The sequence below is a fragment of the Macaca thibetana genome, chromosome 2 (assembly GCF_024542745.1).
Source record: "Macaca thibetana thibetana isolate TM-01 chromosome 2, ASM2454274v1, whole genome shotgun sequence".
Classification (NCBI taxonomy): domain Eukaryota; kingdom Metazoa; phylum Chordata; class Mammalia; order Primates; family Cercopithecidae; genus Macaca; species Macaca thibetana.
The window spans coordinates 148138702-148157720 of NC_065579.1; the positions used below are offsets into that span (position 1 = coordinate 148138702).

Here is a 19019-nt window from a genome sequence, read left to right on the forward strand (position 1 = left end):
AGTATCATTGCTTAGTATTTTAGCAGGGTCGGTGTGGTCAGTACTGTTGCTTTTTGTTTTAGTGTAGTTAATACAGTCAGTTGTGTTGCTTAGCATCTTAGCATAAATGTACAGTCAGTATCATTGCTTAGTATTTTAGTATAGTTAGCATGGTCAGTATGGTTGCTTAACCTTTCAGTGTAGTTAATACGGTCAGTATGGTTTCTTAATATTTTAGCATAGTTAGTGTAGGCAGTGTCGATGTTAAGTATTGCTAGCATAGTTGGTGTGGTCAGTATCATGTCTAAGCATGTTAAGAGTTGTTAGTCTAGGCCAGGCACGGTGGCTCATGCCTGTAATCCCAACACTTTGGGAGGCCGAGGTGGGTGGATCACGAGGTCAGGAGATCAAGAGCATCCTGGCTAACACAGTGAAACCCCGTCTCTACTAAAAATACAAAAAATTAGCCAGGCGTGGTGGTGGGCACCTGTAGTCCCAACTACTCGGGAGGCTTAGGCAGGAGAATGGCATGAACCCGGGAGGCGGAGCTTGGAGTGAGCCGAGATTGTGCCACTGCACTCCAGCCTGGGTGAAAGAGCGAGACTCCGTCTCAAAAAAAAAAAAAAGAGAAAAAAAAGAGTCTAGTATCATTGCATAATATTTTAGCATAGTCAATACAGTCACTATTATTGCCTTAATAAATTAGCATAGGTGCTATAGTTAATGTACTTCCTTAGTATTATAACATAGTCAGTTTAGTCAGTATTCTAGCACAGATAGTATTCTAGTATAGTAGCAATAGTTACTACGCTAGAACAATAGTATTGTTGCATAGCATCTTTAGTGTAGTCAGTATAGTCACTATCATTGCTTAGTATTCTAGTGTAGTCAGTATCATTATCATCATTAGTGCAGTCAGTATAGTTAGTATCATTGCTTATTATTTTAGCACAGTCAGTATAGTTAGGATGGTTGGTTATGTATTTCAGTGTAGTCACTATAGTCAGAATCATTGCTTAGTATTCCTGAGTAGTCAGTATAGTCAGTATGGTTGCTTAATATATTAGCAGTGTCAGCATAGTTAGTGTAGTTGCTTAGTATTTCGGCATAGTCAGTATAGTCAGTGTGGTTGCTTATGGCTTTAGCATAGTCAGTACAGGTAGTATTGTTGCTTAGCAGTTCAGTGTGGTTAGCACAGTGAGTATTGTTGCTTATCATCATTAGAGCCATCAATATGGTCAGCATTGTTGTTTAGTATTTTGGTGCAGTCAGTATGGTTGCTTAGTATTTTAGCATAGCCAGTATAGTCGGTGTCATTGCTTAGCATTTTAATGTGGTCAGTACTGCCAGTATAGTTGCTTAGTATTTTAGTGCAGTTAGCAAAGTTATAATCTGTATCAGTTTTTTCTTGCTTTGCTTGAAAGAAAACTCAAGACTGTGTAATTTATTAAAAAAAGAGATTTCATTGGTTCATGGTTCCACTGGCTGTACAGAAAGCATGATGCTGTCATCGCCTCAGCTTCTGGGGAGGTCTCAGGAAACTTAAGGCAGAAGGCAAAGGAAAGTCAGCATTTTACACACCTGGAACAGGAGAAAAAGTGGGGGCGGGGAGCCATTACACACTTTTAAACAACTGGATCTCACGACAACTCACTTACTATACAGCACTAAAAGGGAAGAGTCCTAAACTGTTTATGAGAACTCTGCCCCTATGATCCAATCACCTCCAACATTGGGAATTACAATTGGACATGAGATTTGGGTGGGGACAGAGATCTAAATCATGTCTTTCTGTCTTGGGGCCCTCTCAAATCTCATGTCCCTATAACATTTCAAAATACAATCATACCTTCCCCCCAGTCTCCCGAAGTTTTAACTCATTCCAGCATTAACTCAAATGTCCACAGTCCAATGTCTTGTCTGAGACAGGCTAGTCCCTTCTACCTATGAGCTTGTGAAGTGAAAAACAAGTCAGTGATTTCTCAGATACAATGAGGGTACAGGCATTGGGTAAATACTCCCTTACCAAAAGGGAGGAATCTGCCCTAACAAAGGGGCTGCAGGCCCCATGCGATCCTGAAACCCAGCAGGGCAGTCATTAAATCCTAAAGTTCCAAAGTAATCTTCTTTGACTCCATGTCTCACATCCAGGGAACAGTAGTGCAAGGGGTGGGCTCCCAAGGCTTTGGGCAGCTTTGCTTCTAAGGCTTTGCAAGGTACAGCCTCTGTGGCTGCTTTCACAGGCTTGTGTTGAGTGCCTACACCTTTTTCAGGCACAGCGTGCAACTGCCAGTGGATCTATCCTTCTAGGGTCTGGAGGGAAGTGGCTCTCTTTTCACAACTCCATTAGAAAATGATCCAGTGGGGACTCTGTGTGAGGTTCCCACCCCACATTTCCCCTTCCCACTGCCCTAGGAGAAGTTCTCCATGAGGGCTCCACTCCTGCAGCCAGCTTCTGCCTGGACATCTGGGATTTGCATACATCCTTCAGAATCTAGACAGAGGCTCCCAAGCCACCACTTTTGCACTCTATGCCCCTATAAATGATTAATACTACCTGGAAGCCACTAAGCTTGCACCACCTGAAGCAGAGGCATGAGCTGTACCTGGGCCTTTCTTTCCAGCCATGGCTGGAGCTGGAGCAGCTGGAATGCAGGGAACAGTGTCCCAAGGCAACCCAGGGCAGCAGAGCCCTGGGTCTGGCCCACAAAATTATGCTTCATCCCCAGGCTTTTGGGCCTGTGATGGGAGGGGTTGCCACAGAGGTCTCTGAAATGTCTTGGAGGCCTTTCTTCCATTGTCTTGGCTATTAGCCATTGGTTCCTTTTTAATTATGCAAATTTCTGCAGTTTGCTTTAATTCCTCCCCTGAAAATGGGCTTTTCTTTTCTACCATATTGTTGGCCTGCAAATTTCTCAAACATTTACACTCTGCTTCCCTTTCAAATATAAAATCCAGTTTTACATCATTCCTTTGCTCATGCATATGAGCATCAGTGGTCATTAGAAGCAACCAGGCCACATCTTGGAACACTCTGCTGCTTAGAAATTTCTTCTGTCAGGTACCTTCAATCATCACTCCCAATTTCAAAGACCAGATCACTAATGCAGGGGCACAATGCCTCCATGGGCTTTGCTAACACATAAAAAAAGTGACCTTTGCTCCAGTTCCCAAAAAGTTCCTCATCTCCAAGACATCATCAGCCTGGACTTTATTGTCCATATCACTATGAGCATTTCAGTCACAACCATTTAACTGGTCTCTAGGAAGTTCCAAACTTTACCTCATCTTCATGTCTTCAGAGCTCTGAACCCCCAACACTCTTCCAACCTCTGTCCATTACCCAGTTCCAAAGTCACTACCACATTTTCAGGTACCTGTAGAGCCATGCCCGACTCCTCAGTACCAATTTTCCATATTAGTACATTCTCACATTACCTTATAAGAATGCCTGAGACTGGGTACTTTATAAAGAAAAGGGTTGGGATTGGCTCATGGTTCCACAGGCTGTACAGGAAGCATGTTACTGTCATCTGCTTCCCTTCTACAGGAGATCTCAAGAAACTGACAGTCATGGTGGAAGGTGTTATGGGTGCAGCACTCCCTGGCTTGAGCAAGAGAGGATAGAGAGTGGTGAGTACTTCACCCTGTATAACAAACAGATCTTGTGAGAACTCACATTACCAAGTACTCACTCAGTATATTGCACCAAGGGGAGATGGTACTGAACCATTTATAAGAATTTTGCTCCATGAGTCAATCACTTCCAACCAGACCCCACATCCAACGTTGGGGATTACAATTGGAAATGATATTTGGGTGGAAACATATATCAGTATCATTAATTAGCACTGTTAGTCTAGTGAGTATACTTAGTATAGTTGCTTACTGTTTTAGCACAGTCAATATAGATAGTATAATTTCTTAATATTTAAGCATAGGTAGTATAGTTAGTATCATTGCTTAGCAGTTTAGTGCAGCTAGTACAGTCAATATGGTTAGTTAATATTTTAGTGAAGTTTGTATAGTTAGCATGGTTTCTTTATATTTTAGTATAGTTATTATAGTCAGTATTATTTCTTTGTATTACAGCATAGTTATAATAGTCATTATTATTGCCTAGTTTTGTTAGTGTACTTGACATAATCAGCATGGTTGCTTAGTATTTTAGCAAAGTTTTTATGGTTGCTCAATATTTTAGTGTAGTCAGTATCGTTGATATGGTTGCTTAATATTTTATTGTGATCACTATAGTCTATATCGTTGCTTAGTATTTTGTAGTAGTCAGCACACTCAGTATCATCGTGTAGTACTGTTAGTGTAGTGTAGTCAATATTGTTCCTTAGTTTCTTTGTCTGTAACATCAGCATCTTTGATTATAGTCGGTACAGTAGATATTGTTACTTAGTCTTTTAGCATAGTCAGTATGGTTTTTAGTATTTTAGCATAGTTTGTATAGTCAATATGGTTGCTTAGTGTTTTAGCATAGTCGGTAAGTCAGTATCATTGCTTAGTATTCTCGTGTAGTGTTTATAGTCCGTTTAGTTGCTTAGTATTTTAGTGTAGTTAGTATATTCAGTATCATTGCTTAGTACTTTAGCACAGTTATTATAGTATTACTAGTGTATTTAGTATAATTAGTGTGGTTTGTTAGTATTGTCAACCTAGGAAGTATAATTAGTGTTTCTCGTTAGTTAGAAGAGTTGGTAGAGGTTGATTTGTAGTCAGCATAGTTAGGAGGCACTGTGGAGCTGGGCTTGGCCTCAAACTCACCTGATGAGGAGATCCAAAAGTACAGATTTTTGAGACCATCAGTTGGGGCACATTCAGTGACCTCAAACTGGCCCAGCATATGCTAACTGGGACCCAGGTGGCCATCAAAATCATCTCTAAGAAGCATGGCTGCCCCAGCATCACTCTCCAGAGAGAAGTATCATGAAGACCCTCAATCACCTGAACATCATTCAACTCTACCAGGTGACTGACACAGCAAACACTGTCCATTTGGCAATGGAGTACACTGGAGGAGGAGAGCTGCACCACCAGATATGCCACCATGGCCACATCGAGGAAGAGGAGGCCTGGACCATGTTCAGGCAGATTCTGTAGGCACTGCAGTACTGCCACCGAAAGAACATCGCACATCGAGAGCTACAGCCGCAAAACATCCTACTGGATGAAGAACACACACAATGTTAATATCACTGACTTTGGCTTCAGCATGACACATAGGGAGGGGGAGAGGCTGAGAACCTTTCATATGACTTACTCTTATGTAGCCCCAGAACTCTTCCTGGGCCATGGGTACCAATGCCCTACCACCAGTATCTGGAGCCTTGGCATCATCCTGTACACTATGTTGGCCAGGGCCCTGCCATTTTACTTGGAGAACTCTAAGGACCTACAGAAAAAAATTACTCAAAGAAAGTGCCACTCACCAACTTTTTTTTATTTCTAATGGAAAGCATCAGAGCATCTAGTGGAAAAACATCAGAGCACAGTCCCTTCCTCCTGTAGGCCCCACCTGAACTTCCCCATCTGCGAAGGTTTCCACCTTCCCTGTGGAGCCAAAGAGGAATCAAAGCCAGCTGGCCTTTCCCATTTTCAGATGCCTGAGGAGGACCAGGAGTCAGGGCAAAAGGCCACTGTTCCTGCCAGTCCCCTACCAGTTCTGCAGATGAAATGAACCGTTTCACGCAAAGCACCCCAGCATGGCCCTGTGGCCTTCCTCTTCTCCCAGAGCACCAGCAGCAGTGGGGGAGACCCAGAAGAATCCTTGTCCCAGGGAACATCCCAGGAAGCTAGCTCCCTCCATGCTGGGCAGCCAGATGGTATAACTTCAGCCTCTCTGAATAAAATGAGCCAGGGCTTCCACAGGGCTGCTAGAAGATGTCTCAATTTCATGCTGAAATTGCTTTGTTTCTGCTGAGCCCCAAAACCTCATCTTAATAAGATAGCACTGACAAACCAGGTGGATAGCTATGACCAAGACAAAACCAAGTAGTTTGGGCAGTCAAGCAGCACTGCCTGCATTTGATTATATTTATTATGTTTATAAATACTATTTCAATTGGCAAATCATGTTTATATTCATTCATGGGGTACAGTGTAATGATTAGATAGATGTGTGCACTGGAATGATGAAATCAACCTACTTAGCATATTCATAACCTCAGAAAGACAAATTTCTCATGATGTCATTGAAGTGTTGGTGTAAAAATGTTGATCTCATAGAAGTAGAGAGTAGGTTGATGGTGATCAGAAGCTGGGAGGCAGCAGAGTTAGGGAATGGAGAGTTGTTGGTCAAAGGACCAAAGTCTCAGATGGACAGGAGGAAGAAGTTTTGACATCTAGTACACAGCAGGGTGACCAATGAGAACACATTGCATACTGCAAAAACACCTGAGAGAGTCCACATCAAAGGTCTCCCTGCATTTAGAATGGAGACAATGAAGATTCTTAGGTCCAAGAACATTAAAACCTGACATTGAAACCTCGACAATGTGTGAACAGCTGCAAATAGGAGCCAGGCAAGACGCCCAGGCTGCCATCTGCCCAGCATGCCTGGCCCAGAGGCCTCATCCAGCAGAGGACAGAAGTGTCCAAACTGCCACAGGGATCTCTCAGGGCCCACCATCAGACACTGATGCCCATTTTACAGATGAGAGAGCCGGCCGCCTGAAGGGCACTCCTAGCCTGTATAATGCCTTTCTGAAAATCCACCCTCCAGATGGATGTAGCCTGGATCAGGGAGCTGGGCCTGGGGTGGGCTGGACTTCAGCCCCCATGTGCTCTCTTGGCTGGGGAGAGGGTGGGAGTGCTCTGGGGCCCCTTGTCTTCCCAGTGTGCTGCTGTCCTTAAAATCCACTTTGGGGGCAAGGATCCCCCAGGTGTCAATACTGAATCTCCCTCCACCCAATGCCATTTTGCCACCCCAGACAGAAGGCCCCTTTGGGTCCCACTTGAGCTCCCCAAGGGTCCCTCAGAGTCTTCCCTACCTTGCTGCCATCCATCCTCTGGAAGTGCCAGCCCCGTGAGAAGAGGCGCCTTCCCCAGATCTGGCCCCCACTTGCATCGGATAAGGCCAGAGTTATTTCTGACCTGTGACCTGTGACCTGTGGTAGAGTTTGACATCTCTTCTCCAGAAGCCAGGGCTCCAGGCTCAGTGAGCTGGGCTTGGTCAAGGGACCATAGGGAAGGGGCTCCAGGAACCTGGGCAAAATCCACAGACGGAAAGCACCCCTAGTGTCCACCCAAGCTGCACCTCGGGATCCATGCAGCCCTCGGTGCGGGCCGGGCTACCTTGTCTTGATCATTTCTTTGCTGCCAGTGGCCTCCATTTGGGGGAACATTCTCGGGAGGAGCTAACAGCCATGGAGCAGGGGAACAGGCCTGAGCAGGGCTGGCTCCCTAGAGGCAACCCAGAGAGCAGGGTCAGGCAGTGCGGGGGGAGGGGAGCTCCAGCTCCACCATCCAGGTGAGGAAACCAAGGCTGTAGAGAGAGCAGGTAGGATCCCCAATAATATCTGGCCAAGAATGGATGGCAAAGCATTGGCTGTTTACCCCATCCCAGGCTGCCCCGTGCCCACCCAGCCACTTCCCAGTACTCTGCTTTGTCCCCCTTCTCAGGTTCTGAAGTTGTCCTGTTTTATGCCCATCACCTGCACTGGAGCAGGGACCTTGACTCCCTCACAGCCGCACAGGCCTCGCACCCAGTACGCCCTCAATCAATATTTGTGGAATCAGTGAGATGGGATTCAAGCCCGAGGTGTGTCTGCAGAGCACTGGAAGTATAGCCCTGCGTCCCCGAAGCCACCTGGCAGAGCAGGCCTGGGGACACACAGGGGCAGTGGATGCCTACTGTGACTTTGGGGAACGTTGGTGGAACTGTCACTCACTAAGCTTATTTGCTCGTCCAATTTGGGGATCCTGAGCTCCCTACTGGGCAAGACTCGTGGGTTCACAGCTGCCCCCAAGTGTTTCCTAGGCAACCTCAAATCAGACTCTGCTCCTTAGTTGCCAGCACCTATTACTAAAGAAGCGGGGTGAAGAATGGGGGCATCAGCCACAGGGGTAAGGAGAAGGCAAAGAGTTTTCCACTTACAGTGATGGTAGCAGTGGCGGCCACCTGGCCCAGGGCATCATCTTTTTTTCCTGTCTGTTCCCTGCTTCCTCTGCCCTGTCACCTCCCCACTACTCCCTGCCCAGCTCACTGCAGTCCTTTTCCAAGGTAGACGCAGCTTGCTGCTCTCCTGAGGCCCCACTAAGGCTGTGGCTTCTGGTCCCGCTGACCTCTTGGACTTTACTTCCCTGGCCCCCACACCCACCTCCTTTGTGTTTGTCCCAGCCCCACCCCCAACTCCCTCTCCCCCAGCTCCTCCTTTGCCATTCCTAATCCCCTCATCCTGATTCCTCTTTTAGGTTTTCTCTGGCTAAATTGTCTTTTATATACTTGCTAATATCTGTCTCCTTTCCCCACAGACCTCCTCCTGGGCAACACGGAATGATGAAAATCTAGAACAGGAATCTCACTCCTGGCCCTAGCCAGGACTCAGGTTTTGTGAAGGGGGCTGGTGCAAGGGGAAAAGCAACCCCCACCAAACCAACACCTAGTCTGGAGCTTGGGCTAATTGCCACTCAAAACACATTTCCTCCCTTTACTTTCCTATAGCCCAAGAATTCTTTCTGAAAAGGGTGGCCCCTGAGAACCATCTAAAAGCATCACAAGGTGGAGAGGCAAGGGTCCTGAGAGATTCTCTTGCTGTCCTTTGTGCCCAGTTTTCCTGAAGAAGCCAAGCTCCAGAGAAGAGGTGGCTTTTGGGGGGTTTGGATTACATTCCAAATCTAATTCTCAGTCCAGCAATCCTGCTCCCAGAGGCTCCCTTCATCTGTCCACTTGGCCAAGGAAGGGGTGGGTCAGCCCATGCCCCCTTCCTGGCTGTAGACAACCATCGGAAGGCTGTCCATGTAGCTGGGGCCCCAGAGCCATATCCCCATGGAAAGGTCCCAAGGAGCCGGAGCCCTTTAGCCTCAAGAAGAGAGTAGGGGACCCAGCACCCTTCTGAAACCTAAACTGCATTCTAGCCTGAGCTGTTTTGCACTGTCTGTGCCCTAGAAGGTTGTGAAGGCCTCTAAGTGGGTCCTCCTGTTTCCCCATCTTCTGAGGCCCAGGGCTTCCTCAGAGCCTCCATGGGTCCCACAACTGCACCCATCACACGGTGTCTGGGTCCTGCCTGCCTGACTCACACCCCCACCCCCACCCGCTGCCCTATTTCCATCCCCAGGACAGCCCGCTGGGCACTGCCGTTCCCTCTCTTAGAAGACTTACACAGGCCCTGCCCATCTGTTTTGCCAATCAAGTGAATGTCACCTCCTCAGAGAAGCCCTCCCTGAGCACCCACCTGCAGTAGGGTCACCCCCATCTTCCACCCTCACTTTTCCTGGTGTTTCCTTCCTGGCCCTTGTCCCTATTGGGAATTTTCTGCATTGATAGACTAGTCTGTCTCACCCCTCGGAGGCCAGCGTGCCTGTCTTCTCTGTCCCAGCACACTGCATGATCATTTGTGGGCATGAATTAAACAGGACGGCCCCAAAGTGCTGGGATTGGGAGCCCTTCACCCCAGGGGAGGAAGGAGCCTTGAGGAAGGGGAGAGGACCCGAGTTAGTGCCCTCTCCCCACCTCAAGGGTCAGCTCCGGGCAGGGTGAGCCACTGCGCCTTGGGGCTCCTGTGGCCTGTGCCCTTGACGGGTGGCCTGCAGGGGACGCGGCCGCACTCAGTCAGCTGTGGTCCTGGAGCAGCCGCGTCCGGGCGCGCGGCCCTGAGGAAGTATCAGCTTCACAATCCAGGGCTCCAAAGGACCCATGGGAGGGTCGGGAGGCTTATGGGAGTGACCCCGCTGCTGGGCCAGCGCTTTAAGGTCCCTGGGGACCCAGCGGAGTGGGCCCGGGTGAGGCATCTGGAGGCGCTGAGCGGGGAGTCGCGGGACCCGCAGAGGGCGCCCGTCCGTGTAGGGGCAGCAGCACCTGGAGGTAGGAGGCCCCGGCCGCCGGCAGGGGTCAGCCTCTGCCTGGGGGTCCCTGACTCGGTCTTCCAGGCCAGGCTATGTCTCTTTGCCCAGGCTGGGCGGGGCCGTTGACAGTTGAAAAGCCCCGCCCCAACCCCATCACGGCCGCCTGGCCCCGCCCCCGTCCCCATGGAGACCCGACGCCGCCGGAAGACTTGTCAGCTGCTGTTCTGGAGCCTGGTGCCTGCCTTGTATGCCCTGTGTGCCTCACGCGGGTGGTGCTGCTCAGGCTGGCCCCGACTCGAGACACCGGAATGCCTATCCACCCGTCCACTCCTGGGCCCGTTCCTCGCGGGGCGGGCTGTAGGGCACGGCGGGGTAAGAATCTGTTGTAACCAAGGAAGGGAACTGCCCCCAGGCCCAGAGAGTTTGGAGCCTGGGGTACTATCACCAACAGCCCAGGCCCCCCACCAGCTGCCCTAGGCCCCTGCCCTAGAGTTTTCCTGCAGCAGGGCTCTCCTCCGGAGGGGCTGTGAATGTTTCCCCGGGAGGGGGTTGAAGCCAGAGCCCAGAGGTTTCCTCCCCTGGGGAATCCGTTCCGTTTGCCCCCCTGAGGAATCTGTCAGTCGCCCCCCTCGGGCTGCAGTGAAGGAAGCTCTTAAGGGACAATGGCCAGCTTCTCCCCTGCAAGGATAGGAGCCCCAGGGAAGGCATTCCTGCTCTGGGGACTGCCTCCCTCTCCCACATCAGAGCCAGCGCTTGCAGAAGCTAGGTCAAGCTGACCACTCTGTCTTTGATCTCTGCCAGGGATCTGAAAGAACATCCAGCCCCACGTGTGTTCCCCTCCTGACTCAGGCTAGATCACATCTAAGCCTGCCAGGGAGGCTGGTCTCAGAAAGCCCCTGCACTGATGTCTAGATGTCCAGAGTCCCAATAGAAGACTGTCTCTTTAAAAATAAAAATAAAAATAAAAAGATAAAGGGGACCTCTCTCTTGTTCTGTTTCCTTTCTTCTTCAGTTCTTCCAAACTCTGATTTTTGCTCGGGCTAATAGGAAAGTCATCTTCTTGCTGCCTGAAGTCATTGTCTCATGTTCCTTTTCCTTCCTAGAGATCTTCTAAACAGTGTCAACTAGATCGCAGCCATCTGGCCCCTGCTCACTTCAATGGCATTCATTTCTCCCTCACCTCTGCTCATTTTTGGATCTTTCAGCATTTTCCCCCAATACACCAGCCTTCCCCTGCTTCTGTGGTTCAGCTCGGCTGCCTCTCTCTGATACCCTCTTCCAGTGCTTATTGTCTGGGCCAATGATTCTTCACTTCATCACATCCAGCTCAGGTATTATTCTTCTCTTTAGAACTACTTCCTCATTTGCATTTCTTATTTTTGACATCTCTCCTAGAAGGGCTCTGATCTCCTGAAGACAGGTGCTATCTTCCACGTGCTTATTCCCTAACACTTAGCACAGACCGAGGTGTTCAGGAAGTGCTTGTGGAGTCAAGGCATGAAATAAGCCATGTGGGCACAGGGCAACAGGAGTGGCATGAGGCAGTCCCTGAACATCACGGTCTGTACTCCACCTCCCAGACTTGTGGCTCCCTGGATGAACAGAGTAGGAAGAAGAGGAATTTGAGATCCCAGCCTGTCATGTGAGGACAAGAGGAGAAGCAAAATATGGTAATATATGTTCTGGTAAGATGTGACATGTATGAATCACTAATTCATTCCTTCAGTAAAACTGTATTCCGTGCCTACTATGAGCCAGGCACTGTGATAAACTCTGGGGCTAGAGTTGTGGGCCAAAGTGATAAGGCCCTTTTCTCACAGAACTCGCATTCCAGTCGAGGTCATGGAGACAGGGCTAGGGCAGACAACAAGCAAGGAAACCAGAAATTATAGGAGGTCGTTGAAAATAATAATAAATGTGTCATGAAGGGACTGGAACATGTGTGAAATGATGGAAATTAGCAGCTACTTCATTTTGGGTACACAGCAAAAGGTTATCTAAGGAGGTAACATTTAAGCCAAGACTTAGTTGGCAATGAGGAGCCAGACTTGCTGGAGCAGGTATTAGTCTGTTGGAGCTGTTAGAACAAAGCACCATAGACGGGGCATCTTATGAACAACAGAATTTTATTTCTTACAGTTCTGGAGCCTGGAAGTCTGAGATGAAGGTGTCAGCACAGTTGCTTCTGATGAGGGCCGACTTGCCCATTCCAGTTGTAAGGTCTCACCGTGTTCTCAAATGGTGGAGAGTGAGCTAGCTCTCTGGCCTCTTCTTAGTGATACTAACTACTGGTACTAATCCCACTCTCAAAGATTCCGCCCTCATGACCTAATTACCTCCCAAAGGTCTTAACTTTCAAATATTGTTACATTAGGATGAGAGTTTCAACATATGAAATCTGGGTGATACATTCAGTCCACTGCAGGAGACAACATCCTAGACTGATAAAGCTAAAGGTGCAAAGACCCGAAGGCGAGAATGGTTTTGACGCATCTGAGGCACAGGGAGAAAGCCCGTGTAGCTGAAGCAGAATGAACCGGAGGGACACTGTCAGGGGATGACAGCCTAGAGGTAGGCAGGAACCGGTTCACACCTGCTGGTCCTGCGGTTGATTGTTCTCTTTATTGGGGTTTTATTCACCCATTGTGGTGGAGGGGGCTGTAAGTCATTGCAGGCTAGTTCAGCTCAAAGGTCTTCCATCCACCCCCTGAAATGGACAGAGGATTCCTGTTCTCGCAGTTTCAGAGTTCCTTTGTTAGGGGCGGCTCTGGAATTCTATGTAGAAGGGAACTGACGGGTAGCAACCTACGAAACTCATCTTAAAGTTGCATTGCAATAGCAAACGCAATGTATTTATTTAGCTTGTGTGATCTAAACTTTTAAAAATATCAATCTTTCCAATTCACACTTCTCATAAAAATTGAAGAATGTATATTTTAAGGTGGTTTAAACGGGCTGTTGGGGATTATTAGGAGTAAAAGGCATTGCACAGAGGCCATCTCCAAGCGGCATCGCCAAGATTGGTTGGTCTCGGGACGCGCGCACAGCCTGGAGATAAAGAGGCTCGCGCTTGGTACCCGCCTCTTTGAGAAGGGCAGGTGTACGCCGCGGGCGGGCGGGGGGCCCAGTTCGCATGCGCGGGGCGGTGCTGGGGGTGGGGCGAGCGGCTGCCTGGCGGATTCGCGCGGGTGCTGAGAGTGGCCAGCGAAGGCAGCGTTTGCCGCCCCTCAGCCCAGGTACCTGCGCCGCCGCCGCCGCCTGCGTTTCGGTTTGTGAGCAGGCCCGGCCCGGCCGGGAGCGAAAGCGAGGCCGTGGAGCAGTCGCCGCCACAGTCGCCAGGGCCGGGGAAGGCGGGCGATGCCCCCAACCGCCGCTCGGGCCATGTCCGAGGGGCGCGCGTGTTGTCGCCGCCGGGGCGCCGCGCCCGCCTGTCGTCCCCCGGGCCCAGCAGCTCGTCCGAGGCCCGCGAGGAGCTGCGCCGCCGCCTCCGGGGCCTCATTGAGCGCAGCCGGGTGATGATCTTCAGCAAGAGCTACTGTCCCCACAGTACTCGGGTAGGCGCGGCCCTCGCCGGTTCCACCGCGCGCTACCAGGCCGCCACGCGGACGCCACCCCGGCAGGGCGGGTCCGGGCTGGGGCGCCCGCCTCACTCCCGGGCTGCGGCAGTGAGGTCAGCCGCCCGTCCTCTCCTCTCCCCGGCCTTCCCCTGAGGTGGGCTTGTGATGGTTTATCAAAACAGAAACACTCCTAATTTCGTGACCTCGACCTGGGTTAGGACCCTGCGCCGAACCTCAGTTCCCCGTCTTGGGAAACGAAGGTACGGGAAGGTTGTGAGGTAATTTCAGCTTCATGCACACTGCCTTAACTTTTCAGCGCAGGCTAGGAATCCGGCATTATTTCTAAGGACAAATGTATTCTCAGTTTAAGAATACTTCACTTAAAAACGAGCCTTTGGGTGATAACCTACGTGTAAGGCAGAGACTTTCAACGTTTAGGAATTTACTTCATTTTACAGAAAGTTGAAAAATGATACGTGGAAGACAGTAGGCAAAAGCATAAACTATTAGGTTGAGTTCATGAAATTATAGGCTGTTTTTCAAATATATTTGAAGTTTACATTGATGTGTGTAGTTTCTTAAAACATATATTATGCATATACATTTTTAAGAATAATAAAGTGACACTAGTACTGTAGAAGCTTCCTTGGCTGTCTTCTCCCTCCCTCAGGATTAACCACTATGCAAAATTTCTTTTTTTTTTTTTACATTTTTACCAAATATATACATTATTAATCAATATTTGGTTCCTTTTGGCCTGTTTTGGGACTTGATATAAATCGAACCATATATACATCTGCAGTTTTCTTCCTCAACAGTTATGTTTCAGAGATTCATGCATATTAGTATCTGTAGCTGGGGTTCATTAATTTTCATTGCTGACTACTCCCTAGGATGAATCATACCGGAGTTTATCATTTTGCTGTTTCTAGTATTTTGGTCTTAAAAAACAGTACAGCTGTATGCTTATTCTTGCACGTAACTCCCAGCGCACTTACAAGAGACTACTCTAGGATAGATATCATGAAGCTGAGTTGCTGGGTCATAAAGGATGCATGATTTCTACCTTAGCAAGGTAATGCCCAACTGAGTTTCCAAGTAGTTATACCAATTTACTCTCCTCCTAGTTTATAACAATTCATCTTGCTCTACATCCTTGCTAACAGCTGATATTTTTAATTTTTGCCATTCTGGCAATTTTGAAATGGCATTCCATTATGGTTTAATTTTGTATTTCCCAAATGAAGTCCAGTGTATTCATGGGTCACTTGAGCTTCCTCTTCTATGAAATTCTATAGTGTGCTTTTCATTTTTTTCAGGCCTTTTGCCTATTTTCCTATGCAGCGGATTTTAGTTGTTTGTACTAGACTTGTAGGTGTTCTTTATATATTTAGGATGCTTATCCTTAGGTTATGTATACAGTAAGTGCTCACTCAACATTGGTGATAGGTTCTTGGAAACCAACCTTAAGCGAAATGACATGTAACAAAACCAGTTTTATTGTAGGCTAGAAGTAAGAGTTAACTTCCTATGGCATATTTCTGACCACAAAAATAAAAAATCACCAAACTTTTAAATAAAGACCCAAAACATGTCTAGTATTAAACATTGAAATAAATGTGAACTATACATACATTTAAGAGAGATTAATGAGAACAAGGAAGAAAAGTATTTACCCAATTTCTGGTGAATCAGGAGAGGTTGGGTTCTAATGGTAGTGGGTGAAATCAAAAAATGTTTGCAAAGCAGGATTTTAAGGAGCACCTTGTGCCACTGGGCAGTTCAAAAACAAAATCAGAAATATGGAGGGTACACTGTTGAGTGCTCTCCTACTGCATTCGTTATTGTTTGCGTCTGTATGATTATTGTCTACTTTATGAAGCTTTATTTGGCAATAATTTATATTTGCTTATTCATTCCTTTTCCAACCCATTTACTCCATTTCAGGATTGCAAGTGCTAGGCGGGATCCAAACCTGGCTGGGACACCATCCCATTGCAGGTGCACTTGCACACACACCCACACTTTCTGTGACTGGGAAAATGTAGATACACTAATTAGCCTAACATGCACATCTTTGGGATGTGGGAGGAAACTGGAGTACCTGGAGGAAACATGAAGAGAAGGTGCAAACTCCACTTGACAGTGGCTCTGGCTAGGAATAGTTTTTTTAATCACTGTTGTAATGAAATAATGTTATTTGAGGAGCTGCTGCTGTAGAAAATCTGTCAGATTTAGCTTCCTTTTTCACTCTTTTTATGGGATTGATATGGTTTGGATCTGTGTCCCCAACCAAATATTGAAATGTAATTCCCAATGCTGGAGGTAAGGCCTGGTGGGAGATGAATGGATCATGGGGGTGAATTTCTCATGAATGGTTTAGTATCATCCCATTGGTACTGTCCTCATGATAGTGAGTTCTCATGAGATCTAGTCATTTAAAAGTGTAGCATCTCCCCACCCAACTCTCTTGCTCCTGCTCTGGCCATGTGAAGTGCTGGCTTTGCCTTTGCCTTTTGCCATCATTGTAAGTTTCCTGAGGCTTCCCAGAAGCCAAGGAGATGCCAGCATCATGCTTCCTGTAGAGTCTACAGAAGCATGAGCCAATTAAACCTCTTTTCTTTATATATAACCCAGTCTCATATTTCTTTATAGCAATGGGAGAACAGACTAATATAAGGATCTTTTCATTAACTGAAGTTTGTAAGTTTAATGTATATGCTTCTATCATTCTTTTCCTTTTATGGCTTGCTTTTGGTGTCTTATTTAGGAAATCTGTTTCTATTCAGAGATCATAAAGATATTCTGTTTTAGCTCCTGAAAATTGAGTAGTGAGTAGTGTGCTTTTCATACCCACCTTCTTGACATCTACCTGGGATTGATATTGGTAATACGAGTGGGGATCCAATTTGTTTTCTTCTTTGTGACTTACCAGGTGTTCCTGTTTCCTTTTTTTGGAGACCCTATCCTTTCCACACTAGTTTGTATACTCACTCATCATTGATCAGGTTCTCATGTATGTGTTGGACTGTTTCTGGGGTCTGTTTCTATCTATATTTCTTAAGAGTTGTCCTTTGTAGTTTGCATAAATACCAAGAGATCAGAACTGTGTCTGTCTACTGCTGTATTACTGGGGCCTAGACAATAGTGTCAGGCACATAATATAGGGTGAATTATCTTAAATAATTTTAGTCAAACCTTTGCTGATACAGAAAATCTTAGGACAAATGATCCTCTATTCTGTATGTGTTAACATTTTCAGTAATGTGGCCATGATTTTGAGTCCCATTACATATTTGGACAGCTCTGATTATTGGAATTTTTTTAAGTGAAGCGAAGTCTGCCTCTCTGAAATGTTTTTTCATTCTTGGAGGTGAGCATTGCTCCAGTGGGCAGAATTAAGAACTTTGCTTCTGCTTGGAGGGCAGATCTTCCAGTACTTTTGCCAAGTGTTTTTCTTGCTTGACTGAGTAGCCTGCTTTCTTACATGTCTGTCTTTACATGTGGCCACTCACTAACTTGATTGTACAGGTTTTTTTTTTTTTTTTTTTTTTTTTTTTTTTTTTTTTTGCCCATGAACCTCTTAAATGTATCTCCCAAAATTAGACACCATATTCCACATGTGTCCTTATCCTTGCAGAGTCAAGGAGAGAGATTGTTTCTTGATTGGGCTGCTAATGGCATTCAGTAAGCGTCATTGGGTACTTAGTGTTGCAGAGACACAGAAATGAATAAACCTTGGTCTTGCCTCCCGTAAACTCATAGTCTAATTGAGCTGTAATCAACCCGCTTGCATGTGTAGAAAGAAATGCGTAAGAAAAACGAGAGTTGTGGGAATAAGAGATAAAACAGTGGCTTCTGTGGAGGATCAGAACGGTCTAAGAAAATGCCACGTAAGTTGGTGCTTGAGGGATAAGTTAGTCTGTAGGTAAGAAAGAGCATCTAGTTAAGAAACTGGTATCAGCAAAGATACATAATGATAAAAGGAAAATAGTATGGCTGAGCACAATGTATATGCAAGGGAATCAGGAAGATTCATTGGAAAATGGCTGGAAATTTAGTTTCAAAGGTGATTTAGGGAGGTCTTTGTTTTTTTGAGATGGGGTCTTGCTCTGTTGCCCAGGCTGGAGTGCAGTGGCTTGATTTTGACTCACTGCAACTTCTGCCTCCCAGTCTCAAGTGATCCTCCCACGTAAGCCTTCCAAATAGGTGGGACTGCAGGTGCATGCCACCACACCTGGGTAATTTTTATATTTTTTGTAGAGACAGTGTTTCACCGTGTTGCCCAGGCTGGTCTTGAGCACCTGCAATCAAGTGATGCACCTGCCTGGCCTCCCAAAGAGCTGGGATTACAGGCGTGAGCCATCATGCCTGGCCAAGGAGGTCTTAAAATGCTTGCTAATAAGTGTGAACTTAATGATATGGCAAAGAAAAGTCATCTCACACTTGTGAGCAGCATTTGACCTGTGATTTGAAATCTAGCCATCATATAAAACTAGACTCAGTATAGAGGCAGCTAGACTAGTTGGAAAGTCAATGTTAAAGGACAGATGTAAGATAATAACGCAAACTGAACAGTGAATAAAATGTCCTGACTTTTAGAAGTACTTTCCTCACATTAATTTTAAGCCATGTTTCCCCAGTCCTGTATGAATTCAATACATTTGTGAATTACAAATTTATATTACCACTGGTTCGCTTTTTAAAAAATATTGTGATAAAATACACATAACATAAAACTTACCATTTTAACTATTTTTTAGTGTAGCGTTCAGTGGCACTAAATACATGCACGTTGTTGTGCAACCATCGCAGCATCCATCCACAGAACTTTTTCATCTTCCCAAACTGAAATTCTATACCCATTAAACACTTACTCTCTTTTCCTCCTTCTCCCAGCCCCTGACAACCACCATCCTACTTTCTGTCTCTATGAATATGACTGCTCTAGGTACCTCATATGAGTTGAGTCATACAGTATTTGTTTTTTTGTGTCTGGTTTATTTCACTTAGAGTAGTGTCCTGAACATTCAACCATGTTGTAGCATGTGTCAGAATTTCCTTTTTTTTAAAAGACTGAATCATATTCCACTGTATGTATATAACACATTTTGTTTATCCATTTATCTGTCAATGGTCACTTGCAATTGCTTCCACCTTTTGGCTATTATGAATATTGTTTCTATGAACATGGGTGTACAAATATTTATTTCGGTCTCTGCTTTCAATTCCTTTTGATACATACCTGGAAATGGAATTGCTTGATTATATGCTATTTCTATTTGTAATTTTTAGAGAAACTGTCATTCTGTTTTCCATAGTGGCAACACTATTTTACATTCCCACCAAAGTGCACAAGGTTCCCAGTTTCTCTGCATCCTCACCAACATTTGTTATTTTCTGTGTTTTTAAAAATAATACTTGTCCTAATGCATGTGAAGTGTTATCTCATTGTGGTTTTGATTCACGTTT

General features: G+C 46.3%; 1 protein-coding gene across 5 annotated transcripts in view; it reads left to right on the forward strand.

The window, feature by feature from the left end:
• The first annotated feature begins 10195 nt into the window (after nucleotides 1-10195).
• The window catches only part of TXNRD3 (thioredoxin reductase 3), an 80667-nt gene continuing 71843 nt past the window's right edge, over nucleotides 10196-19019 (forward strand). Inside the window, exons 1-2 of one of the 5 annotated variants that reach the window (XM_050781698.1) lie at nucleotides 10326-10362; nucleotides 11094-11321. Coding sequence is in view for 2 of the 5 variants with exons in the window: in XM_050781697.1 (XP_050637654.1) it covers nucleotides 13506-13544 (39 nt within the window). In the remaining 3 variants the exon portion in view is untranslated. Of the gene's footprint in view, nucleotides 10363-11093; nucleotides 11322-13435; nucleotides 13545-13715; nucleotides 13808-19019 lie in introns of those variants that run through there. The other 4 variants (XM_050781700.1, XM_050781697.1, XM_050781696.1 and 1 more) reach the window with 4 other exon arrangements.